Below are 15,782 nucleotides of genomic sequence, written 5' to 3'. Positions count from 1 at the left end.
TTGATCTGACATAACAGGTTTATATTTACCAATACCATATGTTGGTGTAGAGGAAATCATGCGTGTAGTAGAAAAACAAAATTAAAAAGGAATTAGTGCAGGTGCAAAAATAAGTGAACCGCAAGTTGCATTGGTTAAATCAAGTAGGGTAAGTAGAATCAGGTGGGTAAATAATTAGCTACCAAATGAACCAATCAAAGGAGAGATCGTTAGGAAAGCATTTTGGCGGGACTCTGATAAACACAGATAAGAAACCTGGTCAGTTTGGTGTTCCCCATTCAGGTGAATGCAAAGCTCACCATGCCAAGAGGAAAAGAGATCTCAGAGGACGAGGGTAGTGAGAGCACATCATCCTGGGGAAGGCTATAAAATCTTCTCAAAAAGATTTGCGCTCCATAAGTCCACTGTGAGACAAATAATTTATAAATGGAGAGCATTAAACATGACAGCAACTCAGCCTAGAAGTGGACGCCCTTCCAAAATATCCCCAAGAACCACAAGAACAATAATAAATCAGGTAAAAGCCAACCCAAACATAACATCTGGAGATTTGCAGACCTCCCTTGCTGCATCTCAGGTAACTGTGTATGCTTCAACAATAAGAAGAACACTGAATTGAAATGCCATTCATGGGAGGGTTGCTAGGAAAAAGCCTTAACTTTGCCAGAGACCACCTGGACAAACCTGAAGGTTTCTGGAAGTCCATTATCTGGACCGATGACCTTTTTGGTCACAATCAACACTGCTATGTTTGGCGAAAACCCAACACTGCCTACCACAAAAATAACCTTATCCCAACAGTCAAGCATGGTGTTGGGAATGTCAAGATCTGGGGCTGCTTTTCCTCATCTGGACCTGGATGACTCCACATCATTAAGGGAACCATGAATTCTGAGGTATACCAGGAGATTCTTGAACAGAACTTAAGGCCATCAATCAAGGAGCTAAAGCTGGGCCGAAAATGGGTCTTCCAACAAGACAACGACGCAAAGCATTCAAGCTAATCTACCAAAGAATGGCTCAGGAGAAATAAGATTTGCGTTTTGGATTGGCCAAGTCAAAGTCCTGACCTAAATCAAGATGCTGTGGCAGAACCTGAAGCGGGCAATTCATGCCAAACACCCCTCAAACCTCACTCAATTGGCTGAGTTCTGTAAGGAGGAGTGGGCAAAAATCCCTCAAAACAGATGTCAGAGACTGATTACTGGCTATAGGAGATGTTTAGTCCAAGTTATCGCTGCTAATGGAGGTGCCATAAGCTATTGACTGAAGGGGTTCACATATTTTTGCACACATCAAATCTGAGTTTCTGTTAAATAAACCACTTTTGTTTCTGTCATTTACTTGGAATGTATTTTATGAATTGGGGTTTAGAAAATGATTTTATGTCTATTTTTAATATTTTATAGCAAAATAATGACCTTCCCTGTAGGGTTCACATACTTTCAAGCAGCACTGTAAACAGTAACTAAACCTCTACTGCACACATTTTGGACCTGGAGGAAGCTGTACCTCAGCACTCAGCGCAAAGTTCCAGTGGGTTGGTCAGCTGATTGAGGAAGACACAAGGTCGAGCAGTCTGATTATCTCCTCTCGTGGGACCCTGTATTTCTGAAGGATAGCTCCATCATTGTGAGTCTGCAACTGGCTCAGGTTGTTGCGAATATGTGCATTTACTTTATATACACCAACAGACTGCGCGGCCGGCATCGCCGATTATGTTGGAGAGCAACAATCTGCTGAATAGCAGCCATATGCTGTATTATTGTTATTCCGCTGACCTCTGACAATGGCTTAGCGTTTATAGTATTCCAGGTGTTTTAATTTTGTGCCGGAAAAGATTCTGCTTGGGACAAAACTGAGCTTGACAAAATGTTACAAATACATATTTCAAATATTACATGACATTCTATACATTACCCAAATGAAACGTGTATCATTGTATGATCATGCCCATTCACACAAAACAATTATATAATGTTTTAGAATCATATCTTGTCAGGTATGGTAGAAAAGAAGCCTAACGATGCACTTTGGCTGCTCTATGAGTGGTCTGGATCACTCGTAGATGTGCGAAGGTTTTTAAGAGCCATGTTACTAACAAAGGCTCTGGGAAACACCTCTTCCTACTAAAGATCCATCGTAAGATGGTTCTAACGATGATCATAACGCTACGAAGGCTCTGGAAAACGAGGCCCAGGGCCCGGTTTCCCAAAAGCATCTTAAGGCTATGTACATTGTTAGAACTATAGGAATCTCTGATTTTGGGAAACCGGGCCCTGGGCCTCGTTTTCCAGAGCCTTCGTAGCGTTATGATCATCGTTACTTTACACACGGTTGCGCATCGGAGAGTTTCAAAATACGTGTCATGTGCTATAGGTCCGTGGACAGAGCTCAGTTTTTATATCATACCTTATTATTGATGTAGCTTATAGGCTCATCATAAATGGCCAGATCCTGACATAGGCAAAACTACACTGAACAAAAATATAAACGCAACATGCAACAATGTCAAAGATTTTCCTGAGTTACAGTTCATATGAGGAAATCAGTCAATTGAAATATATTAATTAAGCCCTAATCTACGGATTTCACATGACTGGAAATACCGATATGCATCTGTTGGTCACAGATGCCTCACAATGGGCCTCAGGATTTCGTCATGGTATTTTTGCAATCAAATTGCCATAGATAAAATACAATTGTTTTCATTGTCCGTAGCTTATGCCTGCCAATGCCACAACCCCACTACGATGGGGCACTTTGTTCACAACGTTGACATCAGCAAACGGCTCTCCCACATGACGCTATACACATGGTCTGCGGTTGTGAGGTCAGTTGGACATATTGCCAAATTCTCTAAACTGACGTTGGCAACAGCTCTGGTGGACATTCCTGCAGTCAGCATGCCAATTGCACACTCCCTCAAAACTAGAGACATCTGTGGCATTGGGTTGTGTGACAAATTTGCACATTTTAGAGTGGCCTGTTATTGTCCCCAGCACAAGGTGCACCTGTGTTATGATCGTGCTGTTTAATCAGCTTCTTGATATGCCACACCTGTCAGGGGGATGGATTATCTTGGCAAAGGGGAAATGCTCACTAAAAGGGATGTAAACAAATGTGTGCACAAGATTTGAGAGAAATAAGCTTTTGTGCGTATAGAACATTTCTGGGACCATTTATTTCAGCTCATGAAACATGGGACCAACACTTTACATGTTGCATTTATATTTTTGTTCAGTATAGAAACTGTAAAGATCATCGGTCATGACGATTACATTTATTTACATAAGTATTCAGACCCTTTGCTGTGAGACTTGAAATTGAGCTCAGGTGGATCCTATTTCCATTGATCATCCTTCAGATGTTTCTACAACTTGATTGGAGTCCACCTGTGGTAAATTCAATTGATTGGACATGATTTGGAAAGGCACACACCTGGCTATATAAGGTCCCACAGTTGACAGTGGATGTCAGAGCAAAAACCAAGCCATGAGGTCGAAGGAATTGTCTGTAGAGCTCCAAGACAGGATTGTGTCGGGGCACAGATCTGGGGAAGGGTACCCAAAATATTCAACAGCATTGAAGTTACCCAAGAACATAGTGGCCTCCATCCTTCTTAAATGGAAGAAGTTTGGAACCAAGACTCTTCCTAGAGCTGGCCGCCCGGCCAAACTGAGCAATCGGTGGAGAAGGGCCTTGGTCAGAGAGGTGACCAAGAACCCGATGGTCACTCTGACAGAGCTCCAGAGTTCCTCTGTGGAGATGGGAGAACCTTCCCGAAGGACAACCATGTCCGCAGCACACCACCAATCAGGCCTTTATGGTAGAGTGGCCAGACGGAAGCCACTACTCAGTAAAAGGCACATGACAGCCTGCTAGGTGTTTGCCAAAAGGCACCTAATGGACTCTCAGACCATGAGAAACAAGATTCTCTGCTCTGATGAAACCAAGATTGAACTCTTTGGCCTGAATGCCAAGCGTCACGTCTGGAGTAAACCTGGTACCATCCCTACAGTGAAGCATGGTGGTGGCAGCATCATGCTGTGGGGATGATTTTCAGTGACTGGGAGACTAGTCAGGATCGAGGGAAAGATGAACGGAGCAAAGTACAGAGAGACCCTTGATGAATTCCTGCTCCAGAGCACACAGGACCTCAGACTGGGGCGAAGGTTCACCTTCCAACAGGACAACGACCCTAAGCACACAGCCAAGAAAAAGCAGGAGTGGCTTCGGGACAAGTCTCTGAATGTCCTTGAGTGGCCCGACCAGAGCCCGGACTTGAACCCGATCAAACATCTCTGGAGAGACCTGAAAATAGCTGTGCAGCGACGCTCCCCATCCAACCTGACAGAGCTTGAGAGGATCTGTAGAGAAGAATGGGAGAAACTCCTCAAATACAGGTGTGCCAAGCTTGTAGCGTCATACCCAAGAATGCTCCAAGACAGGATGGATCATCAACATTGTAGTTACTCGACAATACTAACCTAATTGACAAAGTGAAAAGAAGAAAGCCTGTAGAGCAGCGGAGGCTAGTGGGAGGTGTCATTACAATGATATAGCTTCTCCCACCAGCCTCCACTGCTGCAGAGAATACAAATATTCCAAAACATGCATCCTGTTTGCAACAAGGCACTAAAGTAATACTACAAAAAATGTGGCAAAGCAATTAACTTTTTGTCCTGAATACAAAGTTTTATATTTGAGGCAAATCCAATACAACACATTACTGAGTGCCACTCTCCATATTTTCAAGCATAGTGGTGGCTGCATCATGTTATGGGTATGCTTGTAATCATTAAGGACTGGGGAGTTTTTCAGGTAAAAAAATAAACGGAAAGGAGCTAAGCACAGGCAAAATTCTAGAGGAAAACCTGGTTCAGTCTGCTTTCCACCTTTCAGCACGACAATAACCTAAAACACAAGGCCAAATCTACACTGGAGTTGCTTACCAAGAAGACAGTGAATGTTCCTGGGTGGCCGAGTTACAGTTTTGACTTAAATCTGTACTTGAAAATCTATGGCAAGACTTGAAAATGGTTGTCTAGCAATGATCAACAACCAATTGAGCTTGAAGAATTTTGAAAATAATAATGGCCAAATGTTGCAGAATCCAGGTGTGGAAAGCTCTTAGAGACTTACCCAGAAAGACTCACAGCTGTAATCACTGCCAAAGATGCTTCTACAAAGTATTGCCTCAGGGGTCTAAATACTTATTCAATTAGATGTTTCTGTATTTAATTTTCAATAAATGTCCTATGTTTTCACTTTGTCATTATGGGGTATTGTGTGTCGATGGGTGAGATATTTAATCCATTTTGAATTCAGGCTGCAACACAACAAAATGTGTAATAAGTCAAGAGGTATGAATACTTTATAAACGCACTGTATGTCTCTTATAAAAGATGTTCTACATTTTTGACACAAAGATCAACTGTACTAGTTGTTCATGCTCTGATCTTGTCCCATCTTGATTACTGTCCGGTAATATGGTCAGGTGCAGCAAAGAAAGACCTAGCAAAGCTGCAGCTGGCTCAGAACATTTGTGTGTTGAAAATGCCTAACCATTTGTATAATCTATTTGTATACACTTCAAACAGACATATCCCACCAGACACACCACTATGGGTTTCTTCACGGTACCCAAACCAAAAACAGATTTAATGCATCGCTTTGTTATGTATAGAGCCATGTCATCGTGGAATGCTCTGCCACCAGAGGCTACTCAGGCAAAAAGCTAGTTTCGCTTTAAAACAACATTAAAAAAATCACAGTGCCTCTCCTCTTTCTAAAGATCTAATTTAACTGTACTGTATATAATAATATGAATATGCATATATGAATAGTGTGTAAATAATATTTTTGTTGTCTCTTGGTTTCTTTCCTATATATAACTGTTATTATTATTATATATTTTTAATTATGTTGTTCTTGTCTATTACTGTTCTGTACTTTGTCATGTATTAGTATGTTTTATGTGGACCCCAGGAAGAGTAGCTGCTCCATGTGCAGTAGCTAATGGGGATCCTAATAAACTAAACTCATGAGATTTGTATTAGCTAAATCGTCTCTAATTTATACCTACCACTGTACTTAACATTCAAACCCAAGGAGGATTTGAGTGAAGGTACCTGCAAGGGACAGTCCAAGAAGGCACAGGGGAACGTAGACTTCATCAGCCAAGAGGAAAAATACTTCCCTTTCAACCTATTGCATCTGATCACCCCTCATGGTCCAGCCCCCTGTTTAGACACCCTCACCTTGCTGGGGAAAAGGACTGAGTGATGTTCATTGGAGAGACCCTTTCTCATGAAACAAAATGTGCTTTCTATAACATATTATTTATTTGTGTATTTATTTTTCATCAATAAATGTATCTGTAAAAGTGGGCAATATAATAAATAAGGGGTGTAATAACTACAATCAGTGATCAAGTCTTACAGAAAATTCGGTAACACTTTACTTGACACCCAGCGTCATAACACGTTATGACATGGTCATAACCATCTCATATGTCATAACAGCTGACATAACTTGTCACCTGTTATAATATGGTTCTAACACTGTCATGACATATACTGTATATTTAGACCTGATGTGAGATATATTGTGTTATTTTATGGCTGGTTATGACACCTACATAAGAGTGTAAAAACCCACAAAACCTACCAAAGTCGTTATTTTATGTCTGGTTATGATACCTACATAAGTGTGTCAAAACCCACCAAATGTACCACACAAGGCAAAACATTCCATTACACCATAGCCTATGTGTCAACAGTATGTTTACGTTATCTTTTTAATTTTTTTATTGACCACATTAAATTATCATTGTAATTGCGCACACATTGATGTCAGACATGCACCTACCCCAATGCTCTGTTGCTGAGAACTGGGATGAATGCAGAAGCAGATTTCAGTAGCAGGACAAGACACCCTCTTCTGGACTGATGACTGACATAAGGACATGTACGTGATAGGCCTATCTGGCTTATATGATTATGATGGTCACAATGCTTCTTTACTGTGTCATAAAGTGTATTTTCTTAGTCCAAGTAAAGTGACACAGGATGGTCATAATGCTTCATGACAGTGTCGTAAAGTTATCTAAAAAATGATGTAAAAAAATGACTATAAAGAATCAATTACAATAACAACAAAGCATTAAAGAAACAAACTTTAAAACGAAAGGAAACTTCTTGGTAGGGAAAAAACGAATTTGAATAACTGTGGGTTTTGATTTGACACTCTTATGTAGGTGTCATAACCAGCCATAAAATAACGCAGTATATGTCACAACAGGTGTAAATATACATGGTTATGACAGTGTTATGACCATATTATAAAAGGTTATGACAAGTCATGTCAGCTGTTATGACATATTATGACAAGTGTTACCGAAAATACAATCAAATGGGCAGGTGTGACTAGATATACAGTGCATTCGGAAGGTATTCAGACCCCTTGACTTTTTCCCCATTTTGTTACGTTACAGCCTTATTCTAAAATGTATTACATTGTTTTTTCCCTCATCAATCTACACACAATACCCCATGATGACAAAGCAAAAACAGGTTTTTAGAATTTTTTGCAAAAACAAAAACAAAATAAATGAAATATCACATTTACTTAAGTATTAAGACGCTTTACTCAGTACTTTGTTGAAGCACCTTTGGCAGTGATTACAGCCTCGAGTCTTCTTGGGTATGACGCTACAAGCTTGGCACACCTGTATTTGGGGAGTTTCTCCCATTCTACTCTGCAGATCCTCTCAAGCTCTGTCAGGTTAGATGGGAAGCGTCGCTGCACAGCTATTTTCAGGTTTCTCCAGAGATGTTAGATCGGGTTCAAGTCCGGGCTCTGGCTGGGCCACTCAAGGTCATTCAGAGACTTGTCCCAAAGCCACTCCTGCGTTGTCTCGGCTGTGTGCTTAGGGTCAATGTCCTGTTGGAAGGTGAACCTTCGCCCCAGTCTGAGGTCCTGAGCGCTCTGGAGCAGGTTTTCGTCAAGGATCTCTCTGTACTTTGCGCAGTTCATCTTTCCCTCGATCCTGACTAGTCTCCCAGTCCCTGCCGCTGAAAAACATCCCCACAGCATGATGCTGCCAACACTGTGCTTCACCGTAGGGATGGTGCAAGGTTTCCTCCAGACGTGACGCTTGGCATTCAGGCCAAAGAGTTCAATCTTGGTTTCATCAGACCAGAGAATCTTGTTTCTCATGGTCTGACAGTCTTTAGGTGCCTTTTGGCAAACTCCAAGCGGGCTGTCATGTGCCTTTTACTGAGGAGTGGCTTCCGTCTGGCCACTCTACCATAAAGGCCTGATTGGTAGAGTGCTGCAGAGATGGTTGTCCTTCTGGAAGGTTCTCCCATCTCCATAGAGGAACTCTAGAGCTCTGTCAGAGTGACCGTCGGGTTCTTGGTCACCTACCTGACCAAGGCCCTTCTTCCCCGACTGCTCAGTTTGGCCGGGCGGCCAGCTCTAGGAAGAGTCTTGGTGGTTCCAAACTTAATAATGGATGCCACTGTGTTCTTGGGGACCTTCAATGCTGCAGAAATGTTTTGGTACCATTCCCCAGATCTGTGCCTCGTCAATCCTGTCTCAGAGCTCTACGGACAATTCCTTTGACCTCGGTTGGTTTTCGCTCTGACATGCACTGTCAACTGTGGGACCTTATATAGACAGGTGTGTGCCTTTCCAAATCATGTCCAATCAATTTAATTTACCACAGGTGGACTCCAATCAAGTTGTAGACACATCTCAAGGATGATCAATGGAAACAGGATGCACCTGAGCTCAATTTCGAGTCTCATAGCAAAGGGTCTGAATACTTATGTAAATAAGGTATTTCAGTTTTTTATTTTGTATACATTTGCCCAAAATCTAAAAATCTGTTTTCGTTTTGTCCTTATGGGGTATTGTGTGTAGATTGAAGAAAAAAACTACAATTTAATAAATGTTAGAATAAGGCTATAACGTAACAAAATGTGGAAAAAGTAAAGGGGTCTGAATATTTTCAGAATGCACCATTACACCATAGCTGTACAATGTTAGCTGAATTAGTTTAAATGTGTTCAAAGCATTGTGAATTGTTTTGATAATACAAAAAGTAATCTGACATAACATAAATGCGGATAATTCTATAATGTATCATAACTAGTTAAAGATTTGTCAAAGGGTTGCTTTGTTTCCACATCCATTAATTAACATATTGTTTATTTTAGTAATGTTGTTGATCTCTGTTTGTCTGTCTGTCTGTACCTCTCGGCTCAGCTGCAAATGCACTGTTAAAATAGAAAGACTCAAAACACCATCATTGTGTAGTAAAACCATGAAAAGTAGTGCACCTTAGCTGAAATCTAGTGTTTGAATGTAAACCTAATTTTTTATTTTTTAGATTTACTTCATTTAGCAGACGCTCTTATCCAGAGCAGCTTACAGTTAGTGAGTGCATACATTATTATTTTTCATACTGGCCCCCCATGGGAATCGAACCCACAACCCTGGCTTTGCAAACGCCATGCTCTACCAACTGAGCTACATCCCTGCCGGCCATTCCCTCCCCTGGGCAATTGTGCGACGCCCCATGGGTCACTCAGTCGCGGCCGGCTACGACAGAGCCTGGATTCGAACCAGGATCTCTAGTGGCACAGCTAGCGCTGCGATGCAGTGCCTTAGACCACTGCACCACTCGGGAGGAGATACACTAAATGTATTTCAAAACAGAATGGAAGTACTCTGAAACACCCAAAGTGGCTCTTCAATCTGAATAATTGTGTTTTTAATGTTTCAGTGCATGTAAAAGGCAGCATCAAAACACAAAAATGTTTTGGCAGACTGTGTCTCTCATACAATCAAATGTTTTTTAATTGCAAATTATTTATAGCATAAATATTGATTGATTATAAATATTGATTGGATTATCTGTCAATATTTTGAATGACATTAAAAAAATACAAAAACAAAAAACTTCATTTTTTTTTTATTTTTATAAAATAAAAACATGAAAAATTAAAAATAGAAAAAAAAACATTGTAAAGTGGTTATCCCACTGGCTATAAGGTGAATGCACCTATTTGTAAGTCGCTCTGGATAAGAGCGTCTGCTAAATGACGTAAATGTAAAAATGTAAATGTTAAAGAAGACACTAGGAATTGAATACTTTTGGCGCAGCGGTCTAAGGCACTGCATCACAGTGCTTGAGGCGTCACTACAGACCCGGGTTCGATCCCAGGCTGTGTCACAACCGGCCGTGACTGGGAGTCCCATAGGGCGGGGCACAATTGGCCCAGCGTCATCCGCGTTAGGGGAGGGTTTGGCCGGGGGGGATTTACTTACTCATAACGCTCTAGCGACTCCTTGTGGCGGGCCGGGAGCCTGCAGGCTGACTTCGGTCATCAGTTGAGCGGTGTTTCCTCCGACACAGTGGTGCGGCTGGCTTCCGGGTTAAGCAGGCGGGTGTTAAGAAGCGCGGTTTGGCAGGTCATGTTTTGGAGGACGCATGACTCGACCTTCACCTCTCCCGAGCCCGTTGGGGAGTTGCAGCAATGAGACAAGATCGTAATTGGATCGCAGTTGGATATCACGGAATTGGGGAGAAAAAGGGGGTAAAAGACAACAACAAAAAATTTATAAAGAAAAGAAGGCACTCCGCCATTTCCTGTTTGCTAAATTTCTAATAGTTTGTCTAATTTCAGTTTATGTGACAAAACAAGCAAGTATAGTGTAGAGAATCATTGTACCATCTAAACCGCTGTGAAATATATTTATAATATAATAATAATATAATATGCCATTTAGCAGACGCTTTTATCCAAAGCGACTTACAGTCATGCGTGCATACATTTTTGTGTATGGGTGGTCCCGGGGATCGAACCCACTACCTTGGCGTTACAAGCGCCGTGCTCTACCAGCTGAGCTACAGAGGACCACTTATTTAAGAATGGGAAGCGTAGAAATAGCGCACATAGAACAGATCTACCTCTTCTTAGACTTGCTTTCAATGAGAATGACAGATCTATAACAGAATTTGGTCGGGTCACCCAAAAAGTTACATATTGCAGCTTTAACGTGGACTCAATAAAAAATTTACTAAAGTAAAAAACGATATATAAGTCCATGCTAAATCAACTTATCTCAAGTCTGAATAGGGCCTAGTGAGAATGTTCTTTGGTGAAATTCCACCTTTATTTTTTCATACCATATCAGAAGACAAATGTTTAGATTAAAGGCAAAATGTGAACTTCAAACATTGTGCTGCTGTACTGTTCAGAATTCCCCCAGTCTCAGACGTGGAGGTGGAGAGGCATTCGTGGCAGTTGTGCTCTCTAGCAAACTCTATGGTCAAGTATAAAAATAGCCAAGTTTGCGGGCGCCTCTCCTGTATTCAGGTCCTTCACGAACTCAAGACAGGTGAGAGCACGCAAACAATCAGATGAAACTCTCCAAAACAATCAAAGAAAGTATGCGTCAATGAAAACTTGAGTACAAAATGTTATCACATTTAAAAAGGAAACCGAAAAGGAATTCACTCAATAAAAACATTTGTTTTGTGTAGCATTTTGGCCGCTAATGCTAATAGTTCAAGTAAAACAGCCATTTTGATTCATTGATCAGTTTTCTTGACGCTACATTGGCTGTAGTTAATTGACACGTCATTGTTGCACTATTCGTGCACTTTTATTCAAATTATGCCCTGCTTTTGAGTTAATACTGCTGGCTTGTTTGCCTACTAACTTTGAGTTTTATCTACTGGTTGATGTATACCCAACAAACTATATGTTACACTAAATGAACTGAACTGTCAACTGTCAATCATATAATTTAACTCCAATGTATTGTGATTCAATTAATCTGAACAACCTTCCATGCCATGTACCATCATCTGAATATAAAGACTCAGGTCAGGACATTCGCATAATGGATGACAGGTGGATCGCATTGAGCCCTGGGCTGAAGTTTTGTACCAGTTTGGTATGAGTGCTGCGTCTAACATTAGCAGTCATTGCCTGTATTTCATTCCATGAATGTAAAATATAATGCCACATTTCTGTTGATTGTGAAGAACAATATGGTAAATACCTTACAGATCTTTGAACTGTCTTTATCAATAAAAAATTTTACAAGACCTGTTAATGTTTAGTTGTCATTTAATAATTTGCAAATAAAAGAAAGCATTTGAAGCTTCAATCATGTCTTAAATTTTATTTTGTACTCAATTATTATCCTGGACAATCAGATTAATTTATTTTCACAACTATTTTCTTGTGTTCTTTGAGCATAGTACTCTATATTTGACCTTTTGGAATTACCGATGAGGCGTAACACACCATATGTAAACAGGGAATATACAATAAGAGGATGGACACCCATTTACAGTATTTGGAAACTCCAGAAGAAGGGATCAAATTCTGCACTAGACAGGATTCAAAACACCATCATAGTGTTTAGGAGCTTTTAAGAGAGGGAACAACAAAAAAGAAGGGATCTAATTCTGCTCTACACAGGACTCGAAACACTGTAATAGTGTTTTCAACCTTTTCTGGATTAATGCTCCCAGTCTCTGGCAAGGTGGCGTTACAACTAACCATGTCATGTTTCAGAACACCTCAGGATGAATGTTTCAGTACACTTTAAATCTGTCCCAATACCCTCACAACCATGTGTTTCAACACTCCAGCAAAGTTAAGGTTTGGTCTCCTTTAAGGTGGTGGCAGCTCAGTTGCCACTAGTTTTAGTGTTACAAAGCAATTCGTTTCAACATTGTGGAGGTTGCAGAGTAGAAATGATTTTTTGTATATTAGAGGACATTAAAAAGTAATCATCCAGAAGATGTATGGGACCTGTGGTTGGAAGTATTTTGTCCGGTTAGATTGACTGCATGTGCACTTGTTACAAATCAATGGTAGATTAAAGGGGCAATCTGTGATTGCTACATACATTTTGGGACTTTTAAAATCACGATATATAGCCATTGATTCATTTTGAAATCAACAAAGAAGATTTTAAATATATATTTTAATGGCAGGAACACTAAATAAAATTAAATAATACAATGAAAAAATAAAATTGTATTGCCAACATGACAGAAGCCTAAAAAATATGTGACACTACATGTCTCTCAATCATATTCTGGTCTTTTCGATATTGTCTTAGTAAATACATAGAGATTTTCATAAAGATGTTTCTATTTACAATGACAAAATAATAAATTTCGGTCTACTGTACATTGAGGCCACATACATGATACACATGCTAAAATAAGATAACCCATGATATCAGGCACTGCATACCCCTAACTTGATTTCATCTGCATACACGATATACGAAGTTGGGGTCAATCAGACCGTAGAATGATGTCATGGCATTTCTCGAACCTATGTGATTGTTGGTCACAATATGGATTCTCCTGGCTCTTCTACGACTGCTCTTTACTGTGGACAGTCAGATCATTCCTTATGATGTCATTCACTGGAAAACAAGATAGGGTGGGATAATGTTTAGGACAGTCTAACATAAAGGCCTATTGTACTTGTAATAGTAAATCACATTGACACTGGTGCTCCACAAGGTGTCATTTCACTGCTTTTCTCCAAGCAAACCACAGGCAGAGACAGAGCCGCTGGAAAACGTGTGGCTAGACAGCATTTGCCCCAGTACCTTATCAAACATATTCATTAGTTCACGTCATAGAAACACATAGGAAAACAATTTGCAACGGAAAAGAAAAAGCAGGCCTTTCTTATTGCACAAGTTCATATAGTACCTCCCCCAATTTCAGCCCGCTTGCCTTTGTTTTGTCTAGTGAATACAACCCTGTCCCTAGGATTTCAAGCGGTAACCCCCACGCTCACTGCGACAGGTGGATTCACTTGTCAGTCACACTGGTCTCCTAGCTACAGCCTACGGAGCCTAATCAACCACGCCTCTCAACAACTAGTTTGGTTGCACCAGCACCTAGTTTTTTGACTCTGCACTTGGTTTCTTTCTTCGCTCACACTCCCCTCCTGCCTCATGAGAGAGCGAACACAAATTTTCATATCAAACAAGGTATGTGTTAATAAAAGCAGTTTAGTCGTCCTCTAAAACTTGCTACAATAATCCACTCTATAGCTAGCTAACAAAATTACTAATGTTAGCTTTAGTAACCTAGCTAGATAGATAGCTAACATTAGCTAGCTAGGTTGATACAATAAAGGAGCCAGAAGCTAACGTTAATAATTTAGACTCATTGAATAAATGTGTTTGGCACACGATAAAGAAGATGAAGCGATCTGCTGCTGATACTGAAGTTCCTGAAAAGGTTAGTCAGACAGTTTTTTTGTCCACGAATGATGGCATATTCTTTTATTTCCACTGCTGGTGGTTATTCACAAATGTTTGTGGCGCAAATTTCACTGTCTTATAAGTAAAAAACCTACAAATTCTGCCACAGAGCAGTCTACACAGACAATATGAACACATTTGTCCCACCATAACAGATTGATGGCTAATGCAGAAAGAGAGAATTAATAGATTCTAGCACCACCATAACTTTCACAAATACAGAGACAGGCAGCCATCATCGAGTCAGTCTTTTTGACTAGCTAGTGAATAATGACACCTACTGATATGAACTGGTAATGTAGGTTTGGTTAGAATAGAGTGCAATATAGTGACGTTCAAGAAAAAAATATTTTCAATGAAAATGTTGAAAGTAGTTGATTCAATGATTGAATATAGATTTTAGAGGCAATCCGTTCCTACAGTGAGTGCCAGAGAACCTACCTCTGGTGGGCCAGCTGGAGAACAGGACAACAAAAGGTTAGTGGTTTTATGACTTACACATAAAACAAACTTTGTTACAAAGTCTACTGTGTAGTGTTAAATGTAACCCTGCCTTCTTACAAAGTCTACTGTGTATAGTGTTAAATGTAATCCAGCCTTACATAAAGTTTACAGAATGAATAATTGCAAAAGAGCACTAATCAGATGAACAAATAGGTTTTATGAACAAACAAAAAATTATGAAACCTGTCTGTCTTTTTTATTTTTCAACATCCAGTGCTTAACATTGTGTGTATAGAGTGAAATAAATATTTAAATACATTGTAACCATTCTTTGCATAACGCTCAGCCCTGTTGTCCATTGAAGTTGTTGTCTCTGGCTCTTTTGATACCAGATTCAGAATGAATAATAACAAGGTTTGTAGTAGTTTGAAAGAGTTTGATCCATCTTAGGCCAGGAGTGTTTCCAATTCACATGACCCGACAAGAAAAATCCCACCCCTATAGTCATAGCACAGATGAAAAGGGAAGCTATCTATTATAATAATAATAATAATAATAATAATAATAATAATATTTTGTCATCTCCTACGAATAGGACCCATAGGAGTTCTACCTGACTAGGACATGAGATCAGGAAAAACTCCAGGCCCCAGAAAATACATTAAGTTTACCACATCACTTTTGTACCTGTGGTGCCACCTCTGAGCAGAGATAGTCTTTGCTACAGGTACTCAAATAAAATTTCATTGGTAGCATACACATATTTAGCAGATGCTACTGCGGGTGTCGCGAGATGCTTGTGTTCCTAGCTCCAATAGTGCAGTAGTATCTAACAATACACACAAATCTAAAAGTAAATTAATGGAATTAAGAAATATAGAAATCGAGCAATGTCGGAGTCCGTATGTATGTATGAATGTATGTTTGAATGTATACACACTATATGACCAAAAGTATGTGGACAACTGCTTGAACATCTCATTCCATAATCATGGGCATTACTATGGAGT

General features: G+C 40.0%; 1 protein-coding gene across 1 annotated transcript in view; it reads right to left on the bottom strand.

Moving 5' to 3' along the window:
* Positions 1 to 13,031: 13,031 nt before the first annotated feature.
* LOC121575592 (nuclear factor of activated T-cells, cytoplasmic 2) overlaps positions 13,032 to 15,782 on the bottom strand; it is a 32,408-nt gene continuing 29,657 nt past the window's right edge. Inside the window, exon 10 of the mRNA XM_041888779.2 lies at positions 13,032 to 13,473. Within this exon, the coding sequence (XP_041744713.2) occupies positions 13,421 to 13,473 (53 nt within the window). The 3' untranslated portion in view covers positions 13,032 to 13,420. The remainder of the gene's footprint in view (positions 13,474 to 15,782) is intronic.

This window comes from Coregonus clupeaformis, chromosome 10 (genome assembly GCF_020615455.1).
Source record: "Coregonus clupeaformis isolate EN_2021a chromosome 10, ASM2061545v1, whole genome shotgun sequence".
Taxonomy (NCBI): Eukaryota; Metazoa; Chordata; class Actinopteri; order Salmoniformes; family Salmonidae; genus Coregonus; species Coregonus clupeaformis.
This window is presented reverse-complemented; position numbering and strand designations above follow the sequence as displayed.